This window comes from Phaseolus vulgaris, chromosome 3 (assembly GCF_000499845.2).
Source record: "Phaseolus vulgaris cultivar G19833 chromosome 3, P. vulgaris v2.0, whole genome shotgun sequence".
Lineage (NCBI taxonomy): Eukaryota > Viridiplantae > Streptophyta > Magnoliopsida > Fabales > Fabaceae > Phaseolus > Phaseolus vulgaris.
Window position 1 is genome coordinate 50,757,014 of NC_023757.2, and position 14,091 is coordinate 50,771,104.

General features: G+C 32.6%; 2 protein-coding genes across 3 annotated transcripts; one reads left to right on the plus strand and one right to left on the minus strand.

Annotated features, from left to right (window-relative positions):
• Nucleotides 1–978: 978 nt before the first annotated feature.
• On the plus strand, nt 979–2,570 carry LOC137808531 (HMG1/2-like protein). The gene is made up of 7 exons (XM_068609693.1): nt 979–1,360; nt 1,472–1,573; nt 1,664–1,721; nt 1,818–1,862; nt 1,973–2,053; nt 2,136–2,207; nt 2,287–2,570. The coding sequence occupies exons 1-7, from the start codon at nt 1,320–1,322 to the stop codon at nt 2,308–2,310; spliced, it is 423 nt and encodes a 140-aa protein (XP_068465794.1). The 5' UTR covers nt 979–1,319; the 3' UTR covers nt 2,311–2,570.
• A 380-nt stretch (nt 2,571–2,950) lies between these two features.
• Nucleotides 2,951–12,865, minus strand: LOC137808530 (uncharacterized). Of its 2 annotated transcripts, none has more exons than XM_068609692.1 (24): nt 12,601–12,865; nt 10,814–10,947; nt 10,477–10,561; nt 10,289–10,342; nt 10,002–10,093; nt 9,816–9,922; nt 9,606–9,675; nt 9,096–9,486; nt 8,409–8,741; nt 8,095–8,298; nt 7,496–7,591; nt 7,349–7,409; nt 7,113–7,240; nt 6,290–6,536; nt 5,973–6,127; nt 5,763–5,887; nt 5,332–5,455; nt 5,198–5,256; nt 4,911–5,007; nt 4,646–4,832; nt 4,315–4,416; nt 3,456–3,577; nt 3,313–3,372; nt 2,951–3,203 (listed from the first exon to the last, which is right to left on the minus strand). In XM_068609692.1, the coding sequence occupies exons 1-24, from the start codon at nt 12,640–12,642 to the stop codon at nt 3,102–3,104; spliced, it is 3,177 nt and encodes a 1,058-aa protein (XP_068465793.1). In that variant the 5' UTR covers nt 12,643–12,865; the 3' UTR covers nt 2,951–3,101. The 2 variants fall into 2 exon arrangements, with proteins under 2 accessions (XP_068465793.1, XP_068465792.1); XM_068609691.1 differs by having other exon boundaries at nt 8,409–8,744.
• Between the last annotated feature and the right edge of the window lie 1,226 nt (nt 12,866–14,091).

Here is a 14,091-nt window from a genome sequence, read left to right on the forward strand (position 1 = left end):
TATTTTCATATGCGTGTATTAGTGTTCATAGGTGGTGTTTGTGTTACAAAGATTATATTACATGTCACAAATCAGAGTAGGTACAAATTGTATTTTATTTTAATTTGTTTTTACAATTTTCTTATTTTTATGACTTATTTTTCTTAAATGAAAATATTTCCAGATATTTTACTATCTTATTAGTTATAATATATCATTTTAGTATATTTAATTATAAAAATTAAAATTTTATATTTTAAGAGATGAATGATCAGTAATTAAAGATAACACTACATCAGAATATAAAATATTTACCATAAAATAAACATATAATTAAAAATATTTATTTATAATTTATGATAATAAATAAAGAAAAAATAATTAAATTTGAATGCACATGTACTTTTATCATTGTACCTGATCTAACCGATAGTAGATCATTAAAGTATAATGCTTCCCTCACACACAATTGTATAGCCTCTATCTACCTATAACTATTCCCTCTCACTTTTAATTATTTTTATTATTATATATACCAAAATATCATCTACATGTTTTCTGCATGTATTTCTACTATTTTTTTTTAAATTTTTATTTTAAAAAAAAATTAATCTTGTAAAAGTCTCATTAATTTTTTTAAACAATTCAAAATTCTGTTACCAGATCATTAATTTAAAATAACAATTGAAATTTAATCACTACTTATTTTAAATATTGATATTTTTTATTTTAGTTGAAATTAATTAAGAATATACAAACTATTAGTCATTAATCATCCAATAATTAATTTATTAGTAAAAAAGAAAAAGTAAGAAACATGATTTTACAAAGATACCCCTATGAAGCCCAAAATATCTGATCCCAAACTTCACGTGGCGCGTTACTCTCATTCTCGTGGCATCTTGGTAATATCGGAGACCCCTGCAAGGATAAAAGAGTCATACCAATAAATTAGTGATGCGTGCCAATAAATTCTCAAAACACAGTGCACAGTGCTAAAACTCGAAAGGAAGCAGGCTCATCCCCAAATCACACACACAGAGGAAACACATTGATTTGAAGGCGTTGGTAACAGCGAATGATTTCGCAGCACACGGATCGCTGACGTGGCGAAAGATCGTCGAAATCCCGCGTAAAATCCCAACTTCAATTTTTTCGCGATTCGATTTTCACTTGCGTTTTCTCTACACTGCCCCTCCCCACAACCCTTCTTATCCCCTTCTATCGCGCCCAATCCTCACAGCACAACGCGCACTCTCACTTTTCCCTTTCTCTCTTTCAAACCCTTCTGCTCTTCGCTCACTCTATCCAGAGTCTTCTTCTCTTCACCGACTTTTGCCATGCCGAAGGTTAAAGCTGATACTGCTGCTTCCGATAACAGGTATCGTGTTATTGATTGTTTCTTCTTGCGATTGAGATCTGGTTTTTTTCGATCTGGAGTTTTAGGTTTGGTACTGTTGTCGTGATTTTGTGTTTGCTATGATGCGTGTAGGTTGAAGCGCAAGGGCGCTGGTGCTGGAAGGAAGCAATCGAAGAAAGCTGCCAAGGATCCTAACAAACCTAAGAGACCTCCAAGTGCTTTCTTCGTTTTTATGTACGGATTTTTTTTTGTTGATTTTGTTATAGTTGTGAGTTTTTGTATTTTTGTTTGTGATATTAATTTAAGTCTGTTCGATTGTTCTAGGTCTGAGTTCAGAGAGCAGTTTAAGAAGGAACATCCAACCAACAAATCTGTGGCTGTTGTGAGTTTTCTTGTTCTCTGTTTCTACGAGAGATGGATCAATATTTTTTGATCTTTTTGGATTCTTATGTGTATTTTATGGTGTAACTAATTTTAGGTTGGTAAAGCTGGCGGTGATAGATGGAAGTCTTTGTCCGATGCCGTGAGTATTTACTTTTGAATATCATTTTGTTGATTTTTTTTGGCTAAATAGCTGTGCTTAGTTGTATTTGTTTGTGATATGTTTGATGCTAATTTAATTTAATGGTTCAGGAGAAAGCTCCCTTCATTGCTAGGGCTGAGAAGAAGAAAGAAGAGTACGAGAAGAGTATCTCAGCCTATAATAAGAAATTGGTGAATACATTGTTATCTTGTTTGTTGTTTTGTTCATTATTTTTAACGTAAACTAATTGATGGTTGTGATTTTGGTGTTTAGGAAGGGAAACATTCAGAGGAAGAAGAGTCTGACAAGTCAAAATCTGAAGTTAACGATGAGGAGGAAGATGAGGTAGAATAATTTAATCATTAATTATGATTTGCGATCATGGTTAATCATTATTTAATCCTTCTTGTTTTCTGTTCTGTAGGAGGACGAGGAGGATGACGAGTGAAATTTGTTACATGTGATGGAGCTTAGGTTGATGTGGGAAAAAAAATATTTTGAATAGATGTTGGGTTTAGTATTTGATAGGAAGGTTCCCAACCACATCACTCTGATAATTAGTTTCGGAATTTTTATTTTGTTCTCTTTAGATTTAGATTAGTGCACAATCGAAATTAGGGTTCAGTATCATGATTATGTACTTAAAGTCAATGCTATGATACATTTCAATTTAATTTTTCTAAGAAATTTCAATCTGAATATTTTGTCTTTTTGCTGTCCGTTTTGATTCTTCAGTGGTATACAAGAATCTATACTTCATTTGACCTTACTTTATAGATATCACCTGTAATCTCCAACCCCACCAGTGGGATTCATTTGAACTTCTTATTTTGATCGTTCCGAACGATTTTTAATCTTTTTTGCCTGGAAGAAATTACCTTGTTTTAACTATTATGTTATTAAACTTCGAAAGAAAGGTTGACTCTTTAACAATTGATTAAGCTATTGAACTCTAAATGCGTACTTGCCTCTTGTAACATCCTCTTGTAACATCGAGTTATGAGTGATTATGATTAACTTGACCCTTCGCTATGTGGTGGAGTAATGACAAATCGATTCATGATTTAAGAGTAAAAAAATGGTAGAAATTGTTCTTTATGTAAAACCCTTGGTATAAATCCAAAACTTCAGTATTTTACTCTTACAGCGTTGGACAAATTATAAATACACAACAAAGCTGACCAAAATTACAAATTCATAGTGCTTCGAATTTCTGGTCCAATGAGGGAGTAGATGCTCTTAATTTTGTCTATCCTGTTCAGCAGTCCGCAGTACATGGTTTGCCAATAATGAAAAGGATTTTGCTTCATCTTGCATTTCTGTTGTTCTGAGATTGATTCCCTGTCAAATTTTTAAGATAACATGTATTAAACAAATTTGACATGTGTTCTGAGTAACTGTGTAGGCTAAAATCTTACAAACTCAAATTATTTTTTTTCATCAAAGATACCTGCAACTTTTTCATGTTCTCCTGCAACTTGCTTTGTGCCAATTTAACTACGCCTGTTTCCTGCAGTGCCAGATTCAAAGATTGAAGCCCGGTTCCAATGAACAAATAACGATTTCATGCAATACATGATTAAATGTGCTTACATTGGAATTGGAATATGAAAACCCATATTTCTTCTTAATTTGATCGACTGCACCCGCTTGCTCATCTTGTTCTTCTTTACCCGATGTTTTCTGAATTTTGCCCTTCATCTCTTTTAACCTTCCTGCATATTCAACTTCAACTAATTTAGCTAGCAGCATTATTTAAGGCAAGCACTTTTGATAATCTTTCAACCAATTAAAAATTAAAATGCAGTTTTTGCTTACCAGAGTTAATTGGTTGTAAAAAGGAAATCTAGAAGACTTGAACAGAAGCAGTATCTAATATAAGATAACTACTCTGTCCTGTTAGTTAGAGGTTCGTTAGTAGAATAGTTAATTTGTTTGTGTAAAGGCCCTGTGTAATCCTTTTGTAATATACTATTCTCATTATCAATCATTTACAGTTTTTCCCTACGCAAAGATTTTTGATAAAATTCTGTCATGATTTTAGGTATACCCCATACTTCCAACTTTGAACTCCAGCCACCATTATGTTATTCGTTTATGCAGGTCAATGGGCTGGTGGTAATAGTTTTGGGTAGTTGGAAGGAGGAGGTTACAACTTTACAAGTTCAAGTCTCAGCACTGACATTTGTACTAAACAGAACATTTTTCCTTTTATGCAGGGAAAATGCAGTGTCCATACACGGGCTAGAACAACCTAGAAGATAGATTCTGAGCACTCTTGGACAGTATGTACGCTAAATGAAGGGTATTGCATATTTTTCACTCATCTCAAATCAAATGATAAAATGAGTGATCACATGAGCACCTATTATCTTATTTCATTCCAATCCCACTAGTTCATAACTTCTTGACTATGATTAATTAATTGTCTCACAGAAGTAAAGTTACTAACCTTTTAGAGCCTCAAACTTTCCAGGCAATTTCTTCTTGTTAAAACTTCCCATTATACCTTGATCTTTTCGTTTTTCTTCATGATCATCTAGGTCAATGTCATCTGTACAGAAAGCACCAAAAAATGGTTGTTTCAAACTTATTTATTTATCCATATGATACAAAAACGAGAACTGCCTTAGGAAGCAGTCGATTTATATACCATTTGTATTTTCTGACTAGCACAGTCAATGATTGAAAAGGCCTTATTTCATAATATGATTAGACAATTTCTGTTTCGTGGTTGTAGGCTATGTAATATTGAGTAGCTCAGACCTAAGGAAATTCCGTACCTATATTTAATTCAAGCTCTTCATCAACAGTCAGATTATCATTATTAACAGCATCACATGGAAAATTTTCAGTTGAAAAGATAGCTGAGAGTTTCTGGATAGTTTCTTTAGATTCTTCTGTTTCCAAGATGGGAGCATGCTTTTCTTTACTGCCAGTAAAATCTTTGATGACAGAGCTGAATATACCCTGAGAAGACCAAAAATGAAGATGAAACACCTTTAATCACATATATGTTTTAAGAAGTTATTAAGATATACTATTTACCCTTTTCTTTTCCTTATTTATGACTGGGCTAGGGACAAGCTCTTCTTGTGAAAACATCATTCCTTTCCTGTAGATGCAGCTAATAGAGTCCAAAAGCCTAAAAGTCAACAAAATGTAAAAATGAGGGTTAATACTACTACCACTTTTCATCTTCGCTGTGAGGAATATTATTTCAATATCCATAACCAAGTATTTCTCTGTACTATATGTATAGGAGCAAGAGATAGATAACAAGATTTACTATGGCATCTTGACTTTTGAGCCATATATTGTATATAGTTATATACCTGAAAATATTCCTTTGGACCAACAATGAGACAACAAAAATTTCCTGGTCACCATTCACCTGTAAATGGAACTAGAGCTTATTTAATATAAATCTTCTAAAGAGATTTGTACCGTTAGAAAACAATGCTCATACCAAAACAAGATCTCCTTTGGATGAACAACATATCTGGCTCTCAGAAAATGGCTTTGATTTTGGAGGAGTGTAACTGAAACCTCTAATTGAAGTCTCCACAACCAGGGATAACTCTGGCAAAGACCTATCATATAAAATATGTCTATGTATTAAATTATTATAGCGAAGAGAAAAAAGAGTACTTGACATGCACTTAAAACAAGGAATAACTGAAGTTCTTTATATCTCCCGGAAAAAATACAGAAATAGTCCAAATTCTAAGAAACATATTTGTTGGTTTTTGGATAAATGATATGTTTTTCTTAACTTGTCAATGAAAAACTATCTTCAAAATCGGTGGAGTTGTTACTTTAACAAATGACGTTTTTTCATATGTTCTATACCATCAAAATATGTTCTCATATAAAGTTCAGACTGGGAAAAAGCACCACCTTAATTCTACTTTTCCACTAGTGAAAATAAGTATAAGGCCAACATCAGAATGACTGTAAAATGTTGATGCCCAGCAACATGAAGAGGAATGAAACTTTTTCTTGTATAGCACCTTCTTAACTCCCTGGAATACATCATTGCAAGCATCAGCTGATGTTTTTGTTATTCATGACTCCTGATTATGGATGTAAGGAATTCATGCATCTCACCTGAATCGCATGCACCAATGAATAGACATATAAAGCTTTCTCAGAACAAAGCAGAATGTACTGCTGCTTCGTTGTTGCATCGTCAATATGGTTCTTTTCACTCAAGTCTAATCCATCTTTTGTAATTGATCCTGTGACCTGTTCACCTTGTCCATCTGTGTACCACAACAACATTTCTTTTACCATTTTCAGTAATTTCTTTCACATCAATCAATAACAGTGTTGAAATTTTGATCCTTAAAAGAATGAGCATCTGTAAAATTATACATCACTAATTTTTTATAATTGATAATTACGTAAACCACACAAACTCTTACCCAAAACCTTCATAAATAAAGCTTTAGAGGGCTTCTTAGGAGAAATAGTTCCTGTGCCTAGTGTGTTTCCATTTTCTTTATCTAGTGCCATAACAGATGAATCTTTTGTTCCAACTGCTAAAATGTTCTTTTCAAAACCATGTAAACTGCAGGTTAGGAACTGCAGAGAGATGATACCAGCAGAAATTTCACTCGTAATATGTTTCTGGTATAACAAAGTTGGCCCATCTAGGTTAAAAACTGAAACCTGCACCAAATTGGATCAATAAACGTTACAGCATAAAAGTTACTTAGCAAAGTCAATAAACAACTATAATCTCAAAACACAAGGAACACAAAATAGGTAGTCCCATGCAATATCTGTTGATCTTGTCAAAGCTGAAGTAACAAAACATTTAGAAATTACCACCCAAACATATGATCAAGGAACAGAAATCTGCTAGAAAGTTCCGCAAAGGAGAGACAATATGCTCCTTTTTTGGTTATGCTAAATGGTCCTCATTATTGGTAAATTTGTTTAATGAAGTTGTTTATGCAGTCCTATGATCTTTGGTATTTGTTGGAGCCCTTCTAGTTGCATTAGTGCTAGAGTGGTTAGTCTGGCAATTATGCTTGTGGGAATATCCTTGCTGAGGACCAATGTATTCATCTACAGACCTATAAATTGAGGACTTCTATTTCTTTTAATACAACTGCAAAACTGGCCTTTTCTTTTAAAATATGCTTTTGGAATTTGTGCCTTTAACTCATTTCTTTGAATACTTTTGGACTAGCAAGCTAAAACCACATTTCCAAACCCAAAAAAAGTAGAAAATTATCTTACATGTCCTTGATCAGAACCAACAGCAAGATGCATTGAACTGGGATCTATGTTCATTGATAAAATGGCACCAGTACTCTTTACATGTTTCACACTTTGGATTATATGATCAGTCCCTTTCTTTGTACCCCCTGTAAAAGAAGGAATGAAAAAGGGAACTCCGTATTGATTAGTATATGAATCATACAAGCCTTCTGATAAATGATAACCAAGCAAAAGGTATGTGCTGTGTAACATACCAGTAAGAGACATGAAGCTGTTGGTGGCATATGGTTCAGGTTTGAATCTAAAGATGCAAATCTGTAAATCATGTTTGTGTCAGACACATTATAGGCAGGCGGGAATGATGCGAGAGAGAAGGAAATTATCAGAGCAAGGAACCTCACCATTCCACTTTGGTCACCAGAAGCAAGAACTGGAGAATTGATATCAAAGTATAATGCTGTCAACGGTATACCACTCAATGAACAGTCATTTTCACTCTGGATTGAGATTGAGGAAACAAATAATAAGAAACACAGAAAATAAATAAGTAAAATTTTTAAATACATGGAAAAGAAAATAAATTGCCTTTAGCCCTACCTAGAGCTTGTTTGAGCTTAAAGTTAATAATATTTTGATGTATAACATACTTGGCTATTCAACATTTACTTGGTTATCTGGATTTATCAGAACATTCAGAAATTTCCTTATCAATCCAATACTTCAACACAAAACATTGGCATGATTAGCCAATTCAATAACTTATCTAGACAAATAAGTTGGCTGATGGTTTGCATTCATGAACGTAGCTTCTTTTGGAAAGAGTGAAATGTATCCCAAAAGAAGACACAAAGAGCATTTTGCATATTATGCAAGCAAATGGCGTGCACTGGAGGTTGTTAGTAAAGCTAACATTTTTGTATGAATTATTTTGTTGTACAGACTAATTGTTTCTTTCCACTCAATGCAACTGGTGAGTAGGTGTGACTGATAAAAGTATTACCTGTTGCTTCAATTGCAAAATCGGAGTGAAAATGGGGCATGAAGCATCCCAGAAGGTTATGGCTCCATTGCTGTGTCCAGTTATGTACAAGTTTTGAACTTTGGAAAATCCTGTAAATTTGGCCGAACTTAGGATGATTCCATCCTTCTGATTTGTTTCAACAGGCACAAACAATGGATAGTTTTTGAACAGCTGTGTGTAATACTATGCGATAAAGACAAACAAGGTCGAAATCAATGCCATTTACAAAAAAGGTGGATTGCAAACAGAATGAACATGGTAGAGAAAAATTTATAGTTTCAGAACCGTATTACCTCATCTTCAGAATTAAACACATTAGTAGAATTGTTGGAGATAAATTTTGCTGTTGTGATGCTTGCTTCTGCCAGTGGTAACTTCACAATTACTTCCCTTGGAAGTGAAGGTGTGGACTTATTAGATTGGCATTGTAGCAGATACTTCTCAATCAAACTATCGTCATACATATATAGATGGCCTGACTTCCCAAGCAAAATAAAAGAATCTTGTTTATGCTTGCTTTGCTCAGTTGAAGTTAATGATATGATCTCCATGTCGGTACAACATTCAGACAGATGAAGTCCAAGTTTAATTGTGCGAGATTCTGTATTCTCATTCAGCAACACTACCTGCTTCATGATGTAAGTGGTATCAAGATCTAAAATATACCTAGAGGGAGTGGAAAGGATGAAGCAAATTCCTTATACATCTCATTTAGTTAAATGAGAAAACTTCATAGTGAAAAGTGGTATGTGTGTTAATTTAGAAAATTGTACCTAGCTCTAATTCATTGAACAAAGGGCAGAGTATGCCTTCTGAAAATCAAAGTTCCTGTAACTGGTAACAGTAAACTCTAGTTTTACTTGTTTTAGAAAGGGCCATCACTTAGGAATATCTCATTATAAAGAAAGATGAAATGTTCAAATAATTTGTCCTAGGACAAGATATTTTGTTATAAATGCTTTGAACAAGCATTCAAATACCTGCAACAAGTTTGAAGATGCATAGTCAGAAGCTCCCATAACATATAATCGACTAGCCTTTCCTCCAGCATAAACCCATTTTATTGATCCTATGGAGATTTTTTCTGACTTGTATCCTAAGTTAAGTTTGAGAAATGGAGTGTTTTGATTAATACATTCAGATGCTGAGACATTTCCTATATTTAGAGAAGGGATTCTCCAAATGAAGAGCTCTCCGTTGTTGTACCCTATAGCCACTTTACTTCCAAATGGACACACCCAACATGCCGAAGTCACTTTTTTTGTTTCATTATGCAGTGGCTGCAACTTACTTCCACCAGTTCTTAAGATAGATCTACTTTCCTGAACATCCCATAATATCATTTGACCATTTCTAAAGATTATGAGAACCCTGCAATGGAACACATAAGAGACATAAGTTTGAGTGTACAAATAAATGATCAAGTAAAAACATGAACCAAAATGTTTGTACAAAAACATCCTAAGGATGGCTGTGTTTGTGAAGATCACCTCTTACTTTCAGCTGCTGGTTGAGGCAGTACGTGCGTCACAACAGTATCATCAGACACTTCAGAGTTACCTAAACAAAAATAATTAAGGAACTTAAATTGACAACCAGGTGCTTTAAGAGAGGAATAAGGGACCAGGGAAGTGGGTGGGTTTAAGATTTACATGTAACATGCGAAGGAAAAAGAAACAATGCTACAAAATATTTCTCACCATATGAAGCTGAGAGAGGTATGACGTATTTCATTTTAACCAAACGCCATGATGGTTCTTGATCAAGCATCAAAACTGAAATATCACCATTAGAATGTCCGATGTACCTGTAACACAGATACATACAAGCTCATAACTTACGCAGCTTTGCTTCATAGCTTGTTCTGAATTATAATTACTACTTACATATAGAGGCTATGTTGAATGACTACAAAGCATGTGATTTCTTCTTTAGCAATATACACATCAGACAGCGATTTCTTGTCTATGTCCCAAACCTAAATGTAAAATTTCTCAGGACAATCAATTTTCCGAATAAACTGAGATCTTAAACATGATAATAAAAGTATATTGACACATTCAATGAAAAGAAAATAATAGCATTCCGAATGATATTAGTGGAACAAGCTTAAATTCATAGGCAACATGGAAAAAAACAACAAAAGTGAGCAAGTCCCCATATGTATACTCGCCTCAATATGGTCATTGGAAGTAACATTTATAAGGACACCTTGGTTCTGGATGAACTGCATCAATTAAATATAATAGCATAGTTAGTACACAGGCATACTTGACATTCCTAAAGAAAGGGACATTTTTCACAACAGTACGAGGGAATTGTCCCGTTTTTCACAACAGGACGAGGGAATTGTCACATAACCTGTAGAAACTTGCTAGGCTGGGCTTCACTGGATTCAAGCATGGCTTGAGCATTATCTTTTCCATAGAGTTTAATCTGGCCATCCCTTTTTGAAAAACTCAACAAAATCAGTTTCAAACATGAAAACTCACCCATTTCAACAACCTTATAAGTTCATATAGTATGTCCCCTTCCCAGGATTTTTACACTAATCTCTCTGCCACTTAGATGGTTACATAGGAAGGAGTGCAACACAAAATCGATCAGAAAGTAAAAACTATGAGAGTATATATTCATGATATGCACTATAATGACCCCATAGTTTGAATCATTATGCATGTAGTTGAGGGGAACATACTTTGTAGAAAGAGCCAGTATCCTCTGAATGGTGTCATAGGCGAAATTGGTACCACCAGATGGCACCCCATGATGAAATACCAACCGTGGATCTACATCACTAGCTTTCAATCCATCCGATGAATTTCCACCAGTCTGCAAAGAAATTCACAAAATTCAATGCCTATATTTTTAGTGCTGCCTTCTGTGGCTGTGGCTGTGGCTGGTTTTCATTCATGTATACCAGAGTAATGTTATTTGCATACTATTTTAGTACAATATAATAAAAACAGCTCAGAAATTTAAGCATTGTAATTGATCGTGACATCTTCTAAAAGTAAGCACCATGCAAGTTTATGTACTCTTTTGTGTGTGCAGTTTTCAAAATTTTAAACTCAGACTCAAACTTGGAAGAAAGAACACCTTCTATTTCATCATATTCACAACTAACAATACCTTAGGCCTGATTGTTTCCATTTTCACCTTTTAACAATTACATTAGACTCTGAAAGTATAATTCACTTATATATATATATATATATATATATATATATATATATGTCACTTTAACAGTGCCTATGTACAAACATACTTCAATTTAATCACTCGCGGTGACTTTAATACCTAAACTTAACTCAGAAAATTCTAGTTCTTGAAAGTATTTTCGAAATCTTATTTAAGTTCTACTACAAATGGCATCAATAAATAAAACAGCTTAGTAAAATGATAGGAACTAATTAAGCTCACATACTAAAATGAATTTAAAACAGAACTAAAACAGATTATTGTCTGAAGATTTATTTTTCGAATTTTAATATTTTCAGAAATAAAATCGGTGTACTTCCATGGGACCTTGGATTCTAGTGGCAGTGGGTTAACAGATCTTGACCAACATTAACGCATTCAAACATGGGCCCACTCATCAATTACCACCGACCATAATCCTATCCATATATATATATATATATGTATATTTCTTTTTCTTTTTCTTTTTCTTTTTATTTTCTGTTCCCCCTCTTTTGTGTCACTATTAAAATTACTCATTTCAGTTTTGTGGTGTGTAGTTATTACTGTGGAGGAATTGAGACTTAATTTGGAAGTGAAGTTATCACATTTCATCGTCATATGGTAAATCCAATTTGATCCTTAAAATGAACTTATTATTTTGAAACGTAATGCACAGAAAACATTTACACCCTATGAAACGTTTGTGTCTGTTTCCATACGTATGAACAGGTTTTGAAACACACAACTCAACCGACCCAGAACGTTTTCCTTTTTTTGAGATTCTGCAGAAAAAATTTTAAACCAGAAACAGAATATGGTAAAAATTTGGATAGAAAAAAACTAATCACATGATGAAAAAAAAACATTTAAGAAACCCAGTTTTTGTATACCATATGCTCATCATATAGAATTTTAATACGAATTAAAATACTCTTAGCGTAAGGATAAAAACGAAATTTAGCAGCAATATCCAGGGTGTATAAAATATATCAGCATGACAACCATAGCATCCTCGAATTTATGTTTTAAATTGTATTGCTACAATCGAAGTCTTCAATTTTTGAAATTCAAAATATAATATAAACCGAATATCTAAGTTCAAAAGCAAAAGAAAGAAAAGGAAATCTCGATTCGAAAGAAAATTGATGATGATGCTGAGTGATGGTTGAAACTTTGAGTGAATAACTCATAGTTTAGCTTGGCAGAAAGAAGTGATGGATGTTTCAGTACTAAGGAATGTGTGAAGAATTTGGATGATGATGATGATAGGAAGAGAAAAAGAAGAATATGAAAAGGAGTTACCTTCTTGATGGAAGCTTTCTCTACTAATTTCTTCACAAACATTTCTTATTTTGAAGGATGAGAAGCTCTGAATCAGAGATTGAGTTTGTAAGGAAAATGAAAACAAAGAGAGAAGAAAAGTTTGGTTTGTAATAACTGATATTTTCAGAAGGAGCAGTTGCTTGCACTTTCTCACTTTCTTCTCTTTCTCATCATCATTTGCTTCTCAGACACAACCAAGTGACTCACTTTTATACACAAAAAAAACACAAAACAAAGAAGAAAAATGTTATTTCACACATACTTAAATAAACAGTCATAATACATTCAAAATCATTTTTTTTTCTACCTCTATCTATAACTTCTAGTATTATTATTTAATTATCTGTTACATCATTTAATCATAAATTTACCTTTTATTATATTATTTTTTAAAGCTGTTACATCAAGATCATATATAACTTCCTCAAAGTTTTTCTTGGAAAACACCATTTTACAATCTTAAAAAAAATTATCTGTTGACTTAATAAAAAATATCAATTTACAATTTTTTAAAATTTCTTCGTCGACCTTGGTATAAGTAAAAGATTGTTTCTCTTTCTAAAATTATAATTTGAAACGATTTACTGTTGAGTTTTCAATATATCATCAATTAAGACAAAATTAAATGCTTGTCATGATTAAATTTGACTCAATTTTTTAAATATATTTGTAACAATTTAATATTTAAAAGGAAAAAAAGAAACAAAGCATTATTAAAATAATGGGGTTTTTTAAAAGAGAATATTTTTTAGCATATGTTTAAGATTCATCGTAGTTAGAAAAATAGGAGTAAAATCACAGTTAAAATTAAGAATTAAAGAATTTGTTGTAACAAGGTGGACAAGTTGGATAGTAACACGTGTGAGAATAAAATAGTGTAAGATTATTATTGAGGGATAGGTGGCACCACAAAAACCACTTTGCTTATGACACCCTCTCCACTTTCATCTTTACCAACTTTATTTTCTTTAAATTATTACTTTTCATTTTATATCACCTATCAATCACTTCATTCATACCAACATTACCAAAGTTAAGGAAAACACAGATACAAATTTATTAAAAAACATCTCACTCGGACATGCGAATACGTATAATATATAAATATGTATAATTATTAAAATGTAAAATATAATAACACAAATTTATATATTATATAATTATAAATTATATAAATTGATAATAAAGATTTATGTGTATAAATATTTTTTAATTTTTTTAGAATATAAATACATTTTTTATTGCTGGTTCAAAAGAATTTGTTCATTATTTCTTTTAATTATAATAAAAATTTATATAATAAGTTTTAGTTTTTAGAAATTAATATATTTATAATTTTTAAAATCGTATTAAAATTGTCAGAAATCTAAAAATATTTTTTAAATTGGACATGTTAATGTATCCTACGATTGTCGTACGAATGTCAGTACCCGATTCGTGTGTCCAACACGAATACGCCATTTAAGAGGA

Coding starts and splice junctions, on each gene's coding strand:
- LOC137808531 (XM_068609693.1), top strand. CDS start 1,320: ATGCCGAAGGTTAAAGCTGATACTGCTGCTTCCGATAACAG. Junction 1,722..1,817: donor CCAACAAATCTGTGGCTGTT/GTGAGTTTTCTT, acceptor AACTAATTTTAG/GTTGGTAAAGCTGGCGGTGA. Junction 2,208..2,286: donor ACGATGAGGAGGAAGATGAG/GTAGAATAATTT, acceptor TCTGTTCTGTAG/GAGGACGAGGAGGATGACGA.
- LOC137808530 (XM_068609691.1), bottom strand. CDS start 12,642: ATGTTTGTGAAGAAATTAGTAGAGAAAGCTTCCATCAAGAAG. Junction 10,343..10,476: donor AGCCTAGCAAGTTTCTACAG/GTTATGTGACAA, acceptor TAATTGATGCAG/TTCATCCAGAACCAAGGTGT. Junction 6,128..6,289: donor TTTATTTATGAAGGTTTTGG/GTAAGAGTTTGT, acceptor TGTGGTACACAG/ATGGACAAGGTGAACAGGTC.